The following is a 20,756-nucleotide window of genomic DNA, read 5'->3' on the forward strand; positions in this document are numbered from 1 at the left end:
TTCTTTTGTCTTTCTCAGCCCTTGGAGTTATGCATTTTGTTATAAGAAAAGAAATCTTCATAGAACCAGTTGCGTCCAGTTCTAGGCTCATAGTTTAGTCAGAGACATTGTTTGTTTTGGGTTTCCGATGGCATTAGAAGTAGAAGCGGAGGACAGGACAGACAAACACAGACAGTATTCCCTGAAGTGAGTAGTTATTTGCCTGCACTGAAAGAAGACTCAGTCAGCAATATGTGCTATGCTGAAGCAGGCAATATGTTTGATTAGAGAATTGATAGTAAAACAATTAACTCTCTGTGGCTGTTTGATCACCAAAGCCGTACGCTGCAACCAAACTTCAAAGTTATTTGCAAAAGTAAAGAATTATAGCTTAAAGTGTTATGGTTATTGTTATATAATTGACTGTCCCCAACAAAACAAGCAGTAAAGCCGTTTAGGCGATGGCAGCCATCTTACTGTACAAGTGAGCATCAATACATATTTCATCTAGGAACTGATAGTACTTTGCAGTTGACGTAGTTGCCAAGTTTTCCATGATGAGCTGCTCTCGTCCAGGTTTTTTCTTTGCATTTGGAACTTCTACTCCTGTTTTAAAATTTTAATAAACTACAAGTCCCAGAATTCAAAGAAGCCACCTGGACTGAAGCGGATCTGGGAAACTTAGCAGGGCTGAGTTGAGAGTGAAATTTAGAAAGAAAAATGGAACATTTCACATGCTCAGCAATGTTTCTGTATGTCTGTCCACATGTCAGTACACTGTATCTATCTAAGATGTTTTGTGCTGGGCGTGAATTCACACCTGCAACTTTGGAGCACGACTCATTTTTTTAATCATACACAGACAAGCAGATTTGATTTTAATGCATTTAATGGGAATACAGAGTAGACATACCACCTCAGGAAGTCAGAGATATACTAAAATAAAGCATGTATCGTGGAAGTTATCACAACAGGTAAAGCAAGCCAGGTTTTTTTCGAAAGGGGCTTTTGTGGCCACCAGACCACCATTTTCAGCGCGCAAAGGAGGTCTTGGCTCTTGTAAATCCCCTGCAAGAGAAATACATTGATATTAGCAGGATCAGGAGAGCTGAGCCCCTCTTCTCACTATGTCCCTGTCACTCTGCTAGAGAAATTCCAGTGGACTGGTTAGAAATGGTTTCTAGTGAATCTAATTGCAGCATGCTGGTTGTTAAATCTTCCTTGACAGTGCTGCTGTCTGCTGACCTACTGTTCCCAGTTCTTTAACACATACCTGGAGTGGGCTTAGACTGCCCCCAGAGGAGTATTTCTGTCTCATGCTAGTGGCTGTTTGGTGTATCATTGCACTATTTTCCATCTAAAAAATATACTGAATCGTCACACATTAAATTCATTCTCTCGTGTATGCATTCTACACAGAATGCAATTTTTGCTTGGGTTGTTTTCCACTGTAGAAGTGTGTTTCAATGTTTCAATCTGGACTCAAAAAGCAATCCGGAACAATTGGCTTTACCACTGCTTGTTTGGCATTCATTAGCTTACAAATGTCAAAAGTCGTAAAGGGCCTTCTACTGTTTAAACAGACTAAAAGAGCAAAGAGCCACAAACAACCAGTTCTGAGAAGCGAATTGAACTATTCTCCACGACAGTACCTCATGAGTCTACTCTAAAATCCAGTTCACAGGCAAACGGACCCAGCTCGAAGCAGTCACAAGGAAGTCCCTCTTGGGCTGGTGCATCCGGATCTCATAATAGCAATGGAGGGGATGGGGGAGCTGCAGGTTAGGACTGAGGTGTATGAGAGGTGCTGTGGGGCTGCAGCTCTGAGCGTGCACTATTTAACTTACATTGATCCATTCCTGCATGCCCTTTTGACACAAAGCAGCACTTCCCTTGTGCTGCTGTTTTGCAGGGTGCCATGCATGCTTGTGCTTATGACTAGGTGCAATCCATGACAGAAACATCTGTCTTAATTCAGAGGAAAACCTGCATGGCCCAATGTCATGTTGGCATGCAAGTCCTACAAATGAAAAGTCTTTCACTCATGCGAAAGATGCACGTGTCATTCTTGCCAGTTCTGCCTACCTACGGGAATGCCCCTGCCAGCCCTTCCTACTCATGCCGGGCTTTTTTTACTGATTCCAGGTCTGCACATATATGCGAGTTCTACCAGTGACAGTTCTGCCCACCTGTGCAATTTCTACCTGATCATAGAAGCTGTGCCACCCATGCTGGATCTGTGTATTCCTCCTTGTTGTTCATATCTATAAGTTTGCTTACCCAGCTGTTACTGGTAGACAGAGCGAGCTCTACTTTAAGATTCCAGTTCTTTCTTTTCAATGCCTGCTGTAGTTTTTTTAATGTCAGTTACATGCATCACTCATAGTTTGTTAATTAGTAGAGCAAATGTCTGAGCTTTTGACGCTGTTTCTCATCCATTTGTGCTTCGTGGGGGCAGTCGAGTCTAGTGCCATCTACCATACGACTTGAACTTACCTAAAACTCTCCAGGGACACAGTCGACTGAAAGAAAAAAGACAAGTAGTGTTAGGAATGTTCTGTCTCAACCACCCTGCTCTTGGCTCAAACAAACATTTAACACATTAGATAATTCCACCAAGAGGATGGCTGTGTGTGTGGGAGCAGGACTGGGAAGTCTCCTCAGCATGGGAGGGGCCGAGTGTGAGGCACGTGCAGTCATGTGTTGCAAATCAAGCATAGAATATGAGGCAAATAGTACTCCACTACTACACCAATATTACTACATCATGGAACACTACATCATCGGACTTTATATAGTTAAAAGCAAGTAACATACATAAGGGGTAAATAATGATAAAATAAGGGAAGACCATCTCCAGTAAATTCACTTGTTTTTTAAAAGCGGGTGTGGTGTTGGTCTACCCCCCCAAAAAAGATGTAATGTCTCACAATGTTAAAGTGACAATATGGTTGGCTACAATGTAGGGGAACTCAATATATTGACATGCAACCCTCCCCCCTCTGGGGTAAACATAAGGAGTATGGATTCGAAGAGGCAATCTTTTGGAACCTCCCTTCATAACTGCAGAAAGTGGGGAAGTTCAAGCACCCACACTAAGGTGCCAGCCACCAAGGGGAATAGAGAACGTGAACCAAGGGTACCAGCATGCAGAATCTAGGTTGGCAGAGTGTGGGCTGGAGCAGGCACTCGCGAAGGTCCTTCCACACACTATGGTATGGCTTGTGTACCTGTGATCTACTATTATCTGGCAAAGTTATCAATAATGGTGCCTGTGTCACAATGACAGCTCCACCTACTGGTAAACAAACTTTATGAGCACAGACTCTTTTCCATTTTAATGAAATATAGCACTGCATCAAGCACCATAACCTGCATAAGGAGCTGCTCTGTAGTGTCCGTGTCCCACCTTGTAGGCGTTTTGTGTATTCTAATGAAAAAATATAGATCTAATTGGGAAAGGGTAGAAATATATAGAGAGGAGGCTCCTGTCATAAAATACTCAATTGAATAATGGGCCAGGACAATTCTGTGAACCAGCCCCTACCCTACTTGCCTTCTTCATAGCAGATTTACCTCAGACTCTCTTGAAGACTGTATTGTTCCCAATGAAAATAAGTGCATTCTTCTCTATGCAGTTGATTTGGAGATAATGGACCATACACAAATCAGCTTGCAGAGGAATATGCTTAGGGGGCATATTGCGAGGGTGTGGTGGAGCACGGCGTTAGCATCCTTGGCTTAATGCTGCACTCCGCCACTTCTGAATAGCAGGGCTGCACCGTATTCACAAGGATACGGTGCAGCCCTGTGTCTTTCCCAGTGCCGGGACTAATTTAGCCACCTGGTGCCCACAAAGACACCCTTGCACCATAGTGCAGGGGTGCCTGCGTTGAGGGAAGGTTGTTTATGTGCAGAAAGGTGTCTCTTGTGGTGGAGATAGGGGCTTGCAAATATGCCCCTTGATATGTTTAATAACTATTGTGAGTCCAACCAATAAATAAGAAATATGAAAATAAAACTAAAATCTTAGCATTTGGGTCTAAAGATAAGCCATTTAGTGGTACATCTGTAAATTAAAAGTTCATGAAGTAGCCACATACAAATAATTGGGTATGAAATTCCAGAAAACTTTCAACTGGAATACTCAGGTTGAAAAAGCTAGGCCCTGTTTTCACAGTATCCGCACTTAAGATGTTTAATGGAAATGCCACTGGACTTTCTTTCGCACATATTTTAAAGGTGTATGACGCGAAGGCTCAATCTCAAAATGTATATAATCAGAAGTCTCCTGTCTAAATGGCAAAAATCCTTGAAACAAATAGAGGAATGCTTCCTTAAATCTATGTTGTCTCTTCCTAAATTCTCTATTGGACAAGCTGTAGTAATGGAATTAAAATTAACTTCCTGGTAACACAGAGCCATGCTTCTACCATTGAGATATGGGAAAGAGCTACTTGTTTGTGGCCAATAAATAATGCTAATAATTGCAATAATGAGGATTTAAATTGCGAACTAAAATAGGATCAAGGTAGAAGAAAACAGATTATGAGAGTAAGAGGTTATGTGGAGACCACTCAATATTTAGCAGGGCTGTGCAAAATTCACTTATTTTGCTTTTGCGTAATTATGAAAAAATTACAGAAAAATGGCAGTTATATTAAATGAAATGCAAATCCATCACTATGGGCTAAATTTTACTGTGAAATGAATCCTCACATCAATTTTTGGCATTAGAACGCATTTAAGTAAGAGCACTGCAAACAAGCACCTTTCATATTCTGTTGTTCCTGTGCGTACGCAGTAGATTTTTACAGAGAATTGCACTATTTGCAGTAATTTTTTACCTCCACTGGCATGTAATTATGTGAAGCAATGTAACGCCGTGATATTGAAAATGCCACGTAACTAGCATAATACAAAATACCCCAAATTGCACAAATTAAGCCCATGCCTAGAATTTAGCAACTCACTTCGGGGCACATGCATCAAGGTATTTTGTGATCGCAAACAGTGCGATTCTCAAAAATTGGCTGTTTGCGATAGCAAAATGGCCTTCTGTAATGCATGAAAGTTTTTGAGATTCACAATTCAGGTAATCCCAATTTCTTGCGATTACCTAAATTGAGAATGCAAATAGGGAATCGCAATTTTATCTATGTATTACTTGTTAAGTGTTTATGTACTATCTTTAGAGACCTGTGGTCTAAATAAACTATTTTCTGAATGTGAATCTGTAATGCCTGATTGGTATCACAGAAGCAAACCTTAGCTATGTGAGTCCTTCTTTCATCTCAGAGACTTTGAATGAGTAAACTCAGTATCTATCCTTTGCAAAAACATCCTTGGGCTATAGCTTTCCACAGAGGACCGTTCTCACACCAATTTGTTACATGTATGTAAGTATTGATTGGCCCAGTTACTGTAAGGAAGTGGTCTGCAGAGTTATGTACATGGAAACAATTCCAAACTCTTGATCTTGGGTCAAACTTTGTTGATGGCAGTGTCCAAGAGCACGGCACAGGTACCACACAGCGCTGCCTCAAAGACAGGTACTTCTCCTTTATGGCTAACTGGAGAACGGGATCTATGCCTTAAGGTTGCATGGAGGTCACCTAACTGGTTTAAGGATGACTGGCAGTAAGCTGGCTGTACCTTGGGGCTGCACGGAGGACAGCTAGCTGTGCCTTAAGGCTGCCTAGAGGTCAGTTAGCTTTTCCTTAGGACAGAGGATGCTTGGAAGGCAGCTAGCTGTCCCTTAAGGATGAGAGTGCTTGCAGGACAGCTAACTGTGCCTTAAGGCATGTAGAACTGACGTTTTATTTCTTGTTCTATTCTTTTCATTGTCTGTTCCATTTTACATATTGTCTGCAAAGGACCATAGCCCACCCTTTTCTCCATTGCAGAATCTGCAGATTATCTTTGATACAGAGTTCTTATTGTGTTATACTCTTCAGATATTTCAGATCCACACATGGGGTAAAACTAATTTGTTGCAAATGGAAGCTTTCTAATTGTTTGGCTGAAGATACTTTGTGATCTGTGATCTACCTCCACAGCAGACATCTGCTCACCTGGCATCTATTGGTTTAAAATACATGTGTAAGATAACATGCATTTGTGGTCACTTGAGCTGCATTATCTCTATCATAAGTGAATTTGTTTTATATAAAACTGTTGTCTGGTCTGCTTGCTATGTTTGCCTTACCCAACAGTCTTTTTGTTGTATAACGCAGTTGTTTTCTGTGCCTTAAACCTGTATTTTAATGAAATGTTTCATAGTGTTGCTATGTCTAAGCATATGAAACAGTAAGTTATTATTAATCAATTTAATAGAGTTCAATTCACCGCATCCAAAAGAATGAGTGGTGCTGCCCTCAAAAGAGCCATCTTTCCTCATTGTACAGCATTTTGTCACCTAACTAGTACAAGTGCTTGCATCCTTTGTATGCTGGATTGTGAGGCTGCCATTGGCTTCCTATGAATCATGCAATGGCTGTATGGAAATGACCAGCATGCATTATGCTTACTGTCTCTTGGCAGGTGTGTGACATCATTCATTGAGAGCCCAAGTACCGGTATGAGCATCTTGAAGTGTCCAATGGCTAAAGCAGGGATTTCAGCGACTTCTGGATGTCTGGCTGCAAACAGAAATCAGGAAGACAAACAAAACAAACTTTATAATGGGTTCAGTCACGATTTCACATGTCACGTAGCATACTAGTATAACTTACCTGCACAAAGAAAGTCATCTGAAGTTTTAAATTTCACATTCTTACTACCAGTTAGAATTAGGATATTTGTATCTAATAGTGTGGAAAATGTGCAAATATTTAGGGTTTTCTATACTCCTGGATTTAGGGTCTTGGACGGTAATGGGATAGCATTCTGGGAGGAGGGTGAGTAATCAAAAAACAATTTGTGGGTAGTTTACTACGCTACTAAGCAAACAAAACTACTCCTGTAAAATTCAGGATTAAATGCATTCTCAGGTCGAGCGAGAATATTGTAAACCCTATATATGCACATTTCGGATATGCATTGTCAAAGTGGAATTCATAGCAAATGGAAAATCCACTTGAATATACCTAGGAGTGGGGGTTACAGGTTTAGGTTTTGTTAAATTTTACAAATGCTTGATAATTTTGAAATTATGAAAGACGCAGCTGTGAGAAGACAATATGCAAGAACCAAAAAAACTAATTTGTTGAAAGAAACTAAGGCATGATGGGCATGCCAGTCGAGTGCAGTTTTGGGAGCTTACACCTTTACAAGGAAATTAAATATGAAACCTAGGATTGCTTTACCGGGCCTTAATATTGTTAAAGAGAGTAAATTGTTTAAACCTCTTTGGTAATGAGAGCTACTGTTCATCAAGGACAATCATTCTCAGCTACTAACAAATATAGTACCTGTTACAAAATCACTCTCTCTCTTGCTCTGAGACTGACAGTGCCAGGGCCTGTTTGAGCAGGTAGTGTTACAGGAAGGCGACTGGTTATATTGCAGGCTTCATGCTGCCAGTCTTACTGAGTGTTATTGGATAGAGGGCTTTGCCATTGGTTGGGCTGACTGCCAATTGAAGAGTCTGCCACTCAGCAGTGCTGCCTTCTGTGCCATGCAGGAGGCCGCACTGCTAAGTACCAGATCTTGGTATCATTTACTAGGTATTACCTCATGTGCAAGAGATACTTACAAGCAGCTGGCTCCTGTGGTACCTGGTGGAGATCAATTGCTTAAAGCCTTCTGCAGTAAAAATGAATTGTTTGTTTGCTTATAGAATTTAAAAGTCATCATTCGGATTGTCTCTTTCTTTAGATTGTTTCCAGCGAAATTAAGAAATGCTGTGGTTTTATAAAAAGTATTTATTTGAAATGTTTGTAATATTACAGCGATGAATTATAGGGTGGTAGTAACTATGTAATCACAGCAGTGAAGGTATGTGGGGTAAGATGAAAGGTAGCTCTGAGTAGGAGCGGGGTGTATTTTATGCTTCTGAAATTAATATCTAAAATGCTTTCATCATAGTAATGACATAGTCTGAATACTGGATCACTCAACAAAGAGATAGGGATAGAACAGAAGTAGCAATGTGATTGTGGAGAATGGTGACGACCAGATTAGAGAGAGGTTCTTAAAAACAAAGCGGTCAGAATAAAGAATCTGTATGAAGGAATGTGGAGAGAAAGCGCATTCCCAAACTAAGGACTTAGGAATAGTCTAAAAGAACAGAAAAAGGATGAGGTCATGGAATGACTAAGCTGAGAAGTGATTCCTAGACAGTGTGCAAATTTGAACAAGAAAGGAGAAGCACTAAAGAGCAAGTTGCAAAGTGTTTTCCTTGTGACCATCTCATATTAATCACAAAAACTGCAAAAATACACAAAGGTCATGAGATTCAGTATGATTTGACTTATGCTTGAAAATGAGTACTATGTTTATGATGCTGTTAAGATTTCCAGCATCACATTGTCCCCATTGTGAATCCAAATGTAATTTGACAGATCGGCCCCTGGTTAACTGTGAGGAGAAACTATGGCTGCTGTTACTATACCTGAAAGTATCAGCATAAAGTTCTATGCTATGGTACTGACGAAAGTAAAGTGGAAAACTCCATGGACTGTGTGAAGGATAATAATCAGGAACTGCACGCTACTTCACTGAAGCGAAAAAAACTTTGCACACTCCTAGCAGATAAACTTACAAATTATAAAAATTACGAAACAGGTACGAAACATTAACCTGGGGATGCGTTAGCCAGAGAGATCTCTTGCAGAATTAATAATGGATTAAAGGTACTAGAGGGCACAGGAAAGGATGCATGTAATCTAGCAGAGAGAAAATAGAATTTGGGTTCTGTTTAAGGAAGATATGGGAAGATTTTATTGATATGAAAACCTTTGAAGCATAGAGAAGATGTGCATAAGGGCAACCTTAAATGATCAAAAGTGATCTCTAGATGCTCGTGGGTGAGGAAAGAGAAAGACAACACGAATGAAAAAATAAAGTGGGCTGGGTTGAAACAACAGGTCTTCGAGCATAATAAGAGGAAAGGAAAGTGGGGAATGACCATTCAAGGTAAGGGACATGGTAATAGAAAAGTATTCAGATTGGGTTGAGTCTAGAGGATAAAAGGAAGATTCAGTGAAAAGAGAGGAGAATAGGAGTAAATGTAATGATCGGGCTTATTGTGAGCTTCTTATTTGAGATACAGCAAAACCATGTTAAGAAGAGACAAAGAATGACAGTTAGGAGAAGAAGCGTCCAGAGAAAGTTTCATCAGTACAGGTAGTAAGATGGCACACTTGTAATATTCAGGAAAGATACCAGACAAGAGTAATAGGTGCTGTGAAACAGGCAATTAGCAAGAGAGAGACTGAGAGATTAGGATGGGAGGGAAGAAGACAGTTGAAGCTGCTGTAGGGTTTTTATAACATATGAAGAGGAGATTGAGCCCAAGAGAAATATATTTGGCAAATAAAGAAAGGCGGACCTGCCTTTTGCCTACATGGACATACCATGACAAATGCAGTGTTTTCTCTTTCCCCAGGAAACATGTTTTCCTAATTTCTAGGTATTCCTAAACTTACGAGTCATCCCTGGCCTAACATATTCTTCTGACAGGCCTAGATGTGCGAGTTGAAATAAGACTGTTGATTGTAATGAACCCTCGGTGCGGGAGGGGACAGAGAGGCTATCAGTTGGTGTAAACGTATGATGGACAGAAAACTGAGGGGCAGATTTACTGGCACTTTACACCGAGTTCGCTTCACAAATGGCACTCAGACCAATGCAAAGTGTTGTACTGGAATTTTCTTTCCAATACAAATGCTGATTTGTGTTGGAAAGTATCCCTTAAGTATGCAAAGCAGTTCTTTGTGCTACTTTGCTTCAATGGGTCAATGGGTCAAGATTTTAAAAGTATAAATCTACGACTAAGAAATAGTATGTAGTGCTTGAAGGATATCAGTCTAGTACAAAATCTAGGCTTGACATCAGGCACACACCCTTGCACTATGGTGCATGGATGTGTGCATTGGCACATGGCATCCAACAGTGTGCCACCACTAGGAGACTAGCCACGGTGTTGTTCTGGTCTCTCCTATTAATGCAACGCAGTGCCACAATTTAGTAAATCTCCCCCTGAATTTCACAACAAACTGCAGGAAGGCAAAAACATGCCCAGCACCATGAACATGCCTGTAGGGTGCATGGACTTTGACATTTGTTTGTATATCATGGCTGGTCATCATCATGTGTGCATTTAGAGCTGTCTGATTGTTCTGTGAGTGTTCAAGGATGCTCTCCTGAGATGCTTCAAATAGATACATACCAAACAGTTTCACCATCTTGCAGGCCTCACCGCTTTCTGAGACATTTTGGGTGTATTCCAGGACACTATGATCAAAGTCCCCATCAACAAATCGGATGTCACTGGTGTCGAGATCTGAAAATAAAACAACAGCAACTGCTTACTCACACTGTAGGAAATGTGGAGGAAAGGTTTACATATTACATGAAATGTATTAAACAAAATGTAAATGTATTGTAAAAAACATCTGAAAAATAGGTTAGCTAAAAATAATCACTATATCGGTACTCAAAACAAGCTAAAAACAGTGCCATTCTTCTTCCACTAGATAAAGATAATTAAGACAGTTGACAGCACCTTCGTGTAGTCTTAAAATGATGTTCCCCATAGAAACTGCTGCGTTTTAACAATAGCCTCAAATAAGTATTTACTCATAACTTATTTAACTGTTTTATTAATCTGCATGTATCTGAATTAAAAAGTGGGAAATATATTAACTGTTGCAACCAAAATAGCATCTGACAATTTCTTATAATGGTATCAAAGTTTGTGTTGGAAGGACACTGATAGAGTTTGTTATGGAAACGTATTAGCCTTTTGGCTCTGACTAACAATGACTGAGCATGAACAAGGCAGTGCTGGCTGAATGCTTGGCTGGCATCTGCTTTTGATGTTGGCATGGAGTATGTTTAAGCGTGGTAGTAATGGGCAGGAAAGTGTCTATCAACCTTCATATTTGAACTGTTCTTAGTGCAATCTACAAATGTTTCTAATGTAATGGGAAGAACAATCTGAAAAACACGTTTAAGATCAATTTATAAAGTATATAAGTGGGAGGCCAAACATTAAACCATATGATTTTCACAATATATTAGGCAAAATAATGTGCCTCGAGTCAATAGTACTTGTATTTCACTTTTTAAGATGGAATCTGCGGCTCTTTCCACACCATAGTGCGTTTTGCTGTATACACAGGCAAAGTTGCAGGGGTACTGGGGAGGCGTGTTGCAGCGACCCCTAAATGATGTCCACGATAGAATTGTGGACAGATACTGGTTTTGTTATTATCCACTTTAAGAATCCAGCAGAGCCAGTCAAAGGTTTCTTCACTTTACTTCATGTTTCAGGTCAGGGCTGACACAACGGCTGAGTAGCTGACAGTGGCGGCTCATCCATTAAGGCAGAGGAGCGTCGCCTCACTGCAGGCAGCGGAGAAAACATGAAAAATAAAATGGTAATATAACAATTTTATTATGATTTTATTTCTTGTCCTGCCAGCAGAGCCGAGCTTATCGGCGGGCGGTGACATTACTGGTGATGGACAGCAGCGGGGAGGAGGAGTGGTGGGCACTGTACGTGTGCATGCCGGTTTGGCTGACTGTCTTGAAACGTGTTGTACAGACAGGAGGGGAATAGGCACAGGCTCCCTGTCATGAGTGAGTGCCAAGGAAGCCCTCTGCAACCAATCCAGGCACTTCTCTCATTCTGGTTAATAGTATTGCCAGCATGAGAGCAGCGTCTGCACTGGTTAGGGGAGTTCATTAGACTCTGGGAACCTGTGCTGGAGCCATGGACTGCAGGCACCGGAGGAGAGGACCAGGCAGCTGGTAAGTACACTTTTAAATTTGTTTGTTTTCATCAAATGTTTCTTCTGACTCACTGACAGGCACTGTGGGAAATTCGCAACTCCAGAACTCTCAATCGTAGTCCACTGGTTGAAATGAACCACAATTGAAAGTGTTCCTCTGGGTCAAAATATTCTGCCTGCGCTGCTCCTCCACTTTAATTTGACAGCAGCCGCCTCTGGCATCTAAGGCTGTTTTACCTTTACCTGCTCTTTTCAGGGCTCTGCATGGTCATTGCTAAAGATATGTATCACATAAGCATTCCCAGCCTGCTCTTGTGATATATGCTTAATAAAGTAGGCAAAGTTAGCTGCCACTAGATGGCACTGTAAACCAGGGCCCTGAATGTTTATGACTCAGGGTGCACAAAAGCTTTTGACAAGCCTGTATAAGGTTATGGGCAAAGGAACCACAGAAAATAGGCATGTTGCTCAGTCTCTAGTTTAAAATGCTTCAACGAAGGGCCTCGTTTAGACCTCGACGGGCAGGTTACCCAGTCACAACGGTGACGAATATCCCGTCTGCAAAAATACAAATCCCATTATATTTCCTAGGGGATTTATATTTCGGCAGATGGGTTATCTGTCACAATGAACCCGTCTGCCGAGATCTAAATCGGGCCCGCCAAGCACTAGCTTACTCATGGAGGGATAAGGGAAGCACAGGATCCCACAGTTATGTTTGAGTTTCCATTGATATTTGTGCCATTGCTTTTTGACCTCCACATGATAACAGGTCATTCAGGTGGGTAAAAAAGTGTACGGAGTAGGCCTGGGTGAAATTTAAATTAGGCTGGCGTAATTTGCATAATATTTTGAATTTTGCCATATGCTTTATGTGAATTTGGCAAAATTATGCCATTTCACAATTTCACAAAATTATGCTGCTACTTGCAGCACAAATATGGTACAGGGACAACTCGAGCAACCAGAATGTGGGTGGCTGTTGTTTGTTGCTGTTCTGTTTGTTGCACTTTTTAGTCCAGAAGGCATCCTCATGTCAAAAATTCATGCACAAATGCATTTTTTACTAAAATATAGTGCTAAATGACGGCTTTACATTTTGCATATTTATGTGCAATTTTTCCAATTTTACCCCTCAATATGCAAAAGCAAATTACACAAATTTCTCACACCCTTATTGTGGAATAGACACCCCTTACGGTTGATACTCACCACTTAGAGTGTATTGACCGTCTTTGACGGTATGGTATACCATATCCATCTTCATGCATCCTGAAGGTCTGGAAAAGAACACAAATAAGCTTGCATATTATTTAGTAATCCATTGTGCTGTAGACAAAGAACACATATGTACCTTGATATTTATTTTAGCACATACGTATTCATCAGCTCACTAGACTTAATGAATAAGATACTGAAGCAACATGCCAATGTTTTCAATAGTCATGGTGGAGATGCATCAAACTACCAATTAGGCCCAGTGATTAAATGTATACCAGATATCCCAGTTCACAAGTCATGATGTACTTTTTCAGTCCTCCTGAAAGGTATCAGTGTACTCGTTAGGGGTGGGCAGAGCTCGTGGAGTTGTACCACGTGGAATTTTGCAGAGTTGCATTAAAACTCTGTGGAATTCTGAGGAGTTCTGCTCTGCTCTACCCAACCTCAGAATAAAGACTGGAGGCCATCCGTTGCCCCTCAAACATGAGCCAGCGGCCTGTCATACCCTCATAGACCACAGCGAGATACACGGGCCAGTGCAATATCATCCTAGCCCCCCAAAAAATGGGGCTATAAAGTCGTGGCCCACCGACACATCTCTGGTGATAGTGCCCAGAACAAGCTAAAACATGAGCTTGAAAATCCAGCCCCTTCCCTCTTGGCTTGTTGTTGCTGCTGCCGCTGCTCAAAACTCCTGCGAACCCACCACGACAACATAGACGATGATCAGCCAGACAACACTACTGTGAAACACAATCTTAGAGGATGAGCGGTTGTTTTTAGAGGAGATCAGCCAGTAGTGAAATGAAAGGTGAGATATGTTAGAATAACAGGCCTGTTAAAACAGTTTTTTAGGCACAGACCATTTTGGGCACTTGTAATATGGGGATCAGATGATATAATATAGGAGTAGTGAGGATGAAATATATATTTGGAACACTATCTTTCTATGTATGTGGGGCTTCAGAGCACAGTGCCTGAATGGGTCACAGAGCACTGCAGAAAACACAAACACTTCTGAGCTTATCTCGTAACACCAGCGGAAATCGCATTAGTTGGTAATCAGCCCTTTTTCTTTTTCTTTCTTCCTTGCAGCAATGGTGGGTTACCTGATTAGCGCTGAGACGTTTTAAGGTTTGCGCAAAGTGGGCAATAGGGCAGGGTTCCCACCTGCCAAGAGGTCCTTTGGGAAATGAACTTTCTCTCTAGCTCACTTCTGTGTAGTTCTGCGTCTCAGCCTTCAACATATTATTCAATATTGCTAGGCACTATAGAACTTGAATTAGCAGAAATTGCATTAAAAAACTCAGAGTTGTTGCAAAAAGGGGTCCCGAAAATATTTCTTGGCCATGACCACAAAATCCTTAGGATTAAACTTGATTAGCACTGAGAAGGGCCTTCTAATGGTACGTCAGCACAAAACCCTTCCAGGTAATCATAACCTGAGACCATTTAAAATTACCTTTAATCGAATCTCATGTTGTCTTATATGTTGAGAAAAGTTCCAACTTGCCTCTTACATTGTTTTTGTTTCCTATTTTGGTTAGCTCACGCTTTGCACATTATTCTTTTAGTTTGTATTATTCATGTTAGTTTATATTTGTTGCTGTTCATTTAACTTGTTTTTCTCACCTAGTATTTTTCACAGAATTGGATGGTTCACCTGGTTTGTCATCTAGTCCCCACACCTCAGTCTTATTACTTTGTCTTTCTCACTTATACCGGACACAGATCAACTGACTCGTGCCATTACTTACAGGCTGCTTAATATTCCTACCAGAATGGCTGCACAGCAGATGCGAACCGTGGCTGAACTGGCAATGTGCTAAAGGCCAGCCCGTCCGCACTCATCCACACCAGGATAACGCGTTCCACGGGTCATGCTGCCAGTTCTTGTGTTCCTAACCATTGCCTAAGGCAAGCGCACTATTCTAAGTGAATCCCTCTGCATTCTCACTAACAGGTGGTAAGTCCATGTATAGACATTGCAGCATCTTTTCTTTCTGTGATGGGAACCTAAGTTAACCTATCAGATGAATTGCATTGACTTTACTGAAACCTAACAGACTCGCCCACTGACAAAGCATTAGCCATTCAGACTGGTTTTGAATTAAGACATAGCAACCATTCTTCAGCCTTGGGTGGTGGCATTTCTCTTCTTGTGCACTACTCATTTAAAGTATCTAGTACAACACTCTCTGCTTTTACTATGATTAATTTGCCAGCTTTTTCTATGCAACCCTCATCTCACTGCAGTATCCTGTGAGTCTTGCTTCATCAGTCCTAAAATTAAACTTTGGAGAAATCGTGTCCAATGTATTGGTTTCTAATAAGCATTCCAGGTGATGTTATTAGGAGAAGGAGATTGTAATATTTGAGTGTTGATCAATGGCTTCAGATCAATACAACGTAAGGGTTTAAAAAATCACTCAGTGTGAGCAATTGAGCTGTTGATCGAGTGGGGTGTTATCCCTGCTCAAGCAAAGCCACAATCCCTGTCAGGGTGAACCACAAAAGTTACTAAATTAACCTGTGTTTAACCCTCTGGTAGCTTGGCACAAATGCAGTCAGGCTTAGCTTAGAGGCAATGAGTAAAGTATTTCTGCAGTTCACAAACAGTACTAACATAAAACTCAGATCATTAAAAGTCTCATAACAATTTAGAAACATAGAGGATGTTTTAATAAATCGACACCAAGACAACAAGGATCCAATCAGTAGAACCGGAATTATGAATTTTTAAAGTTTAATGTAAAAAATAGCACGCCAAAGATTAAAGGGATAACCGCGGACATAAAACCGCACAAGACAGGATCAAAGTAAAAAAATATGGCCGACGGCGATGGAGCGCAAATCACATAAAGTAAGCGCTCACCTTTGGACTTAAAATACATTTTAAAGTAATGTTCGCAGAAAGTAAAGTTAAGAGGGCAAGGCTGCAGGCTGTGTCCAAGATGGAGACGTCTTCATGGGAGAGCCGCTGGACAAAGTTGCAGTGAAGATTTCTATGTGCGGACTTAGTATCTGTTTTGGAAGTCAAAAATCTTCAGCGGGATGCGGCAGGAGGCTCTAGCCGATGAGAGTTCAGGAGGTTGGATACCCCTTTAGCCAAAAACCGTTGAACAGAATTTGATGGTGCTGAGAAGAAGGTAGCAGGACCTACTGCGAAGTCAGGCCGACCGGCTATGCACATTGGCAGATAAACATGCAGGTTGGCCTGTCCTTCCCTCAGTTGCCAGAGCAGTTTTTAGCCAAATATTTTCCAAATCCCAATCGTTAGATGTTGGCAATCTGGGCACCTTTAGCAGCACAACCGTGGGGCAAGGATTGGAAGGGCCTGGAGGGGCACCACCTGGGGGCTTAGGACTCACTCAGGCTGTGTCCAGGTACAGGTTCCATATGGTTGGAGCCTTTGCTGTCCCTGAGGCTCTGATTAGGAGGCCAGCCCCCAAGGCCTTAGAGTGACTCTGGTAGGCCTGGCTTCAAGTGATGAGGCATGGCTCAAGCAGTGGAGCTGGACTATGAGGCTTGAAGGCAGGCTCCAGGCAGCAAAACAGTCCATACAGGTGCAGAGAAACAGCCTTCTGGAGTACATAGCAGCAGACAGTCCTCTGAGAGCCCTTCCGCAGGTCCAAAAGGTGAACTGAAGAGTGGTTCTGAGGGTCCCATCTTTATACCTGGTGTCTTCTTTGAAGTAGAACAAGTTTCTAAAGTAATCCTTTTGAAGTGCTTGAAGTTTCCTGACTCCTCTGCCCTGGCTCCAAGCTGGCTGCATGAACAATGCAAACAGTTGCAAGTTGGGCTGTGCCATCAAAGAGGAATTGTTTATTACAATCTCTCCGGCACCAAACATGAAATGCTTACTTGTTCTCAAATAAAATATAGCATCTATTACATTTAATAAGTCAACCCAATGCTATCTTACTGGAGAAGTAGGCCTCACAGTAGTGAAGAATGAATGTAGGAGTTTTTCACTAGCAGAACATGCAAATCTTAAACGTGCACGTCCAGCCTCCTAATTATAGTGCACCCTGCCCTGTGGGCTGCATAGGGCTTAACTTAGGAATGTCATATCTGCAATATAAGGGGAGTGTAAGGCTCGGCAAAGGGGTTATATTACCAGGTCCATTTGGCAGTTTGAAACTGCATTCAGACTACAATGTCAAGCCTGGGGCATGTTTTGAGGTGCTACTTAAGTGGGTGGCACAATACCTGCTGCAGGCCCACTAGTAGCATTTAGTATACAGGCCCTGGTAATATGGTGCCCCACTCTATAAGGGACTTATAAGTAAATTAAATAAGCTAATAATGTGTACGCCAATTTTACCAGATTTAAAGGAGAGAGCACAAGCTCTTTAGACAGGTTAGCAGTGATAAAGTACACAGAGTCATAAGACAAACAAAAATGTATTCAGCTAAAATGGGGGGGTGAATGCAAAAAGTTTGGGGGAAGGTCACCCTAAGGCTGACAGGTCAAACACTTTGGTGAAAAATTGAGCAAGTCTAAACAACAAAGGCTAATCTCTTCAGCTGATGAGTGTGGAGAAAGGACTTCTCCTTAAGACTAGAGGTGTGTGGAATTTGTAATACTGCCTGTGGAATTGGAAGAATTTAGCAATTCCGCATTACTCTGTTACTCCTGTAATGAGGATTACTAATAAATTCCTCCACTTATTCTAACGGGTGAATTAATCAGCACCAGCACCATTTCCAACTTGAGCAATGGCTTCTTGCCTGACTCTGCCATGGACGCTACGATTGAAGGCATTCTTGCATATCTATCGAAACCATGCACAGTGAGTTGTTGTGCTCAGCAACCACAAAGCCAGCTTGGTTATTGGAGAGGGTGCAGCTATTGACAGAAGGCATCAACAGCAAGGCTGGGATTAACATTGGTGTTAACAATCAGAAGCTAGAAAATTCATACTGGAAGCCCTACAGCAAACAATAAAGTGTCTAGATTCTTCCTTCCCTAGTCAGCCTATCGAGTGATTCCCAAAGTCTGCCACACTTGCACCGCAGCCAATCGGCAGCTGTTGGTTTAGTTGGTGCGCAGGTTTTGTGTAAGTGGATTTGGCACTAGAGAAGTAGGGCAGACTGTGGCAGGTGAGATGAAAGGAGTAAGCTCAGCTGTGGAGACAAGACAGCTGATCCATGTTTGCAGCAATAGTGAAGTGAGTGTCAGCTACCGGTTGGCATTGGCCCTTGACCCTCCCCACAGATTCCAATAAAATCCAGTGTAGCGGTGTAGGAACGAAGCCTCGCCATGCCACACCAAAGTGCATAAAATGGATCAACTCGTTTGACTCTGCCAAACAGAAGCTTCTGTTCTTGGAAGAATTGAACAAAGGGCTGTTTTTTAAATCTCTGAATGTGCATTGTGTGCAACAGAGGTGTCCAAAAACAAGTCATTGTCATGGAAATGTTATACCTTTAACGGACAGATTTGCATCAAATGAGGCCTTACATGCAGGAACGTGCCATGAAGGGAAACACACCCATCCATAGTGACATTTTTAAAACATTAACTGCTGTGAGCAGAATTATGATTTTCATCTTCTCTCATTTACAATCGTATCAGAAACAAAAAAGCCTCTCTCTCTAAAGACTCCATAATGTGTCACAGCGTTGATGCTTGTTATTTTTTATAACAAAGATAAATTCAGCTCCGCTTAAATTTGGCTTCTTATCATCTGCAGTTGATGTCTCACCTTCATGTTGCGTGCACTTGTGTGACAAATGCTCATGTCATGAAATTGCAAAAGGGAGAAAACTTCTTGTTGTTTCTTCTCCCTGCCTGCTTAAAAACACCTAAGATTACCTGCGAACGAAACAAGGTAGCATGCAAAGAAATCTCTTAGTTTCCAATGTAGTGTACAGGATATTTCACCTTTGGTCCTCTCTACAAACCAGGGGTGGGCAGAACTACACAAAATCTCACAGAGTTTTTGTGTAACTCAGTGAATTTCACGGAGTGAAACTCCACGAGTTCCACCCATGCCTACTTCGGAGATTGTTCTAATAGTAGGACCCCCGCAATAGCTCACCAATAGAGAAAGATCTGTTCTACTGGGTCTGTAAACTAAAGGTAAATACACCACTTTATTTTCATATTTTTATCTTAAAACTTTATCTAGCATAGTAAGCCCTGCCTTTCTGGTCTACTATGTGTACCAATATATCTATTGCTAATGGCATAGCTGTGAAGATATCATGTTTGCAGAACACCATTGTGAAAAATCCAGTTTTCAAACAACTTATGAAAAAATTAGGAATGTTCATTAAAATACTTCATTCTTTTTTTATACTTACAAATTTTAAAAACGAGAAACTAGAGCACAGGGGAGAGTTCTTTGTTGATGAGGTTGAACAGAGGCTGAATATGTAGATGAGGTTAGTGTAAAATGCAGATGTGTCTACTACAGTTTTAAGTGTATTGTGTGCTCTTTTTTAGGCCTGCAGATGATGGAGAGTGTAGTATTTTCTCCATTTGCCAAAGTAAGGAATGGATAGGATTGGATAGTATTTATAAAGCGCATTTATACCCACGGGTGTCAAGGCGCTAAGCAAACGTTTGAGGAGAAAAAGGACCAGCTTCCAGCTAAAAAGCAAATAACGAAGTTTTCAGAAGTTTCCTGAAGACCGGAAGAGAGCCCGCCTTTGAAATAGAATGGGTCAGGGAGTTCCATAGCTTGGTCGTTGCCACATAGAAGGAGCAACCATCCCATCTGGACCTGTGAAATCTGGAAGAAACCAGTCTTCTTAGTGAGGAGGATCTCAAGGTCCTCCCTGGATTGTACCACTGAAATACGTTTTTTACGTGTGAGGAGCCATTGCTGTGCATAGCCTTGTCCACCATACTCAGGACCTTAAAGGAAATGCGCTTTGTTATGGGGGCCAGTGCAAGGCTTGAATTCCTCCTTGGCTGACTGATACTTCAGGATGTTAACAATCAGCCTTGCCGCTGCATTCTGTACCACCTGAAGCATGTTTAGGGCCTCTGTGCTGATGTTAAGGTACAGAGCGTTGCAGTAGTTCAGCCTGGATGGAACTAGTGCGATGATAGTAGGCCAATGTAGTTCATATTATATATACGGCAGGACTTTCCGCAGGGCTTTTAAGATGAAGTAACAGGTGCTGACTGTCCAGCTGACCTGGGCATCAAAGGTCAGACCCTCATCTGACCAGATGGAGTTTGGTGATCCAAAGACTAGCACCTCAGTTTTGTCCACATTGACTTTTAATAAATTGTCATGCATCCAGCATATAATGCTGGACATACATTGATTAAAATTTTGGGTAACTGATTGCAAACCATTTGTCATGGAAACTCTGCAAGTGGGGTAACAAAGAGGTTAAAAAGATTAGGGCTAAGCGAACATCCATGGGGGACCCAACAGAGAAGGCAGAAGGCCTTTGCTCTAAAGCACTATAGCTAACGATGTGAGTTCTGCTGGTCATAAAAGAGTGGAGAAGCTGTAGGGCCCTACCAGTAACTCCTGCTTCCAGCAGTCGCTGAATCATGCGCACTGGGGCAATGGTATGGAATGCCACTGAAAGGTCAAGCAAAATCAGCACTGCAGATCCGCCTTGGTCAACCTGCATGCGGATACAGTCGGTGGCTGCTACCAGTGCGGTTTCGGTGCTGGGACTGGC

General features: G+C 41.7%; 1 protein-coding gene across 2 annotated transcripts in view; it reads right to left on the reverse strand.

Annotated features, from left to right (window-relative positions):
* Positions 1–853: 853 nt before the first annotated feature.
* The window catches only part of LOC146868523 (olfactory protein-like), a 346,233-nt gene continuing 326,330 nt past the window's right edge, over positions 854–20,756 (reverse strand). The window contains exons 4-8 of one of the 2 annotated variants that reach the window (XM_085615691.1): positions 13,092–13,159; positions 10,313–10,426; positions 6,510–6,620; positions 2,476–2,501; positions 854–1,047 (exon numbers count right to left, since the gene is read on the reverse strand). In XM_085615691.1, coding sequence (XP_085471817.1) covers positions 2,476–2,501; positions 6,510–6,620; positions 10,313–10,426; positions 13,092–13,159 — 319 coding nt within the window. In that variant the 3' untranslated portion in view covers positions 854–1,047. The remainder of the gene's footprint in view (positions 1,048–2,475; positions 2,502–6,509; positions 6,621–10,312; positions 10,427–13,091; positions 13,160–20,756) is intronic. The other variant, XM_085615683.1, reaches the window with a different exon arrangement.

Source organism: Triturus cristatus, chromosome 1_2, assembly GCF_964204655.1.
Source record: "Triturus cristatus chromosome 1_2, aTriCri1.1, whole genome shotgun sequence".
Classification (NCBI taxonomy): domain Eukaryota; kingdom Metazoa; phylum Chordata; class Amphibia; order Caudata; family Salamandridae; genus Triturus; species Triturus cristatus.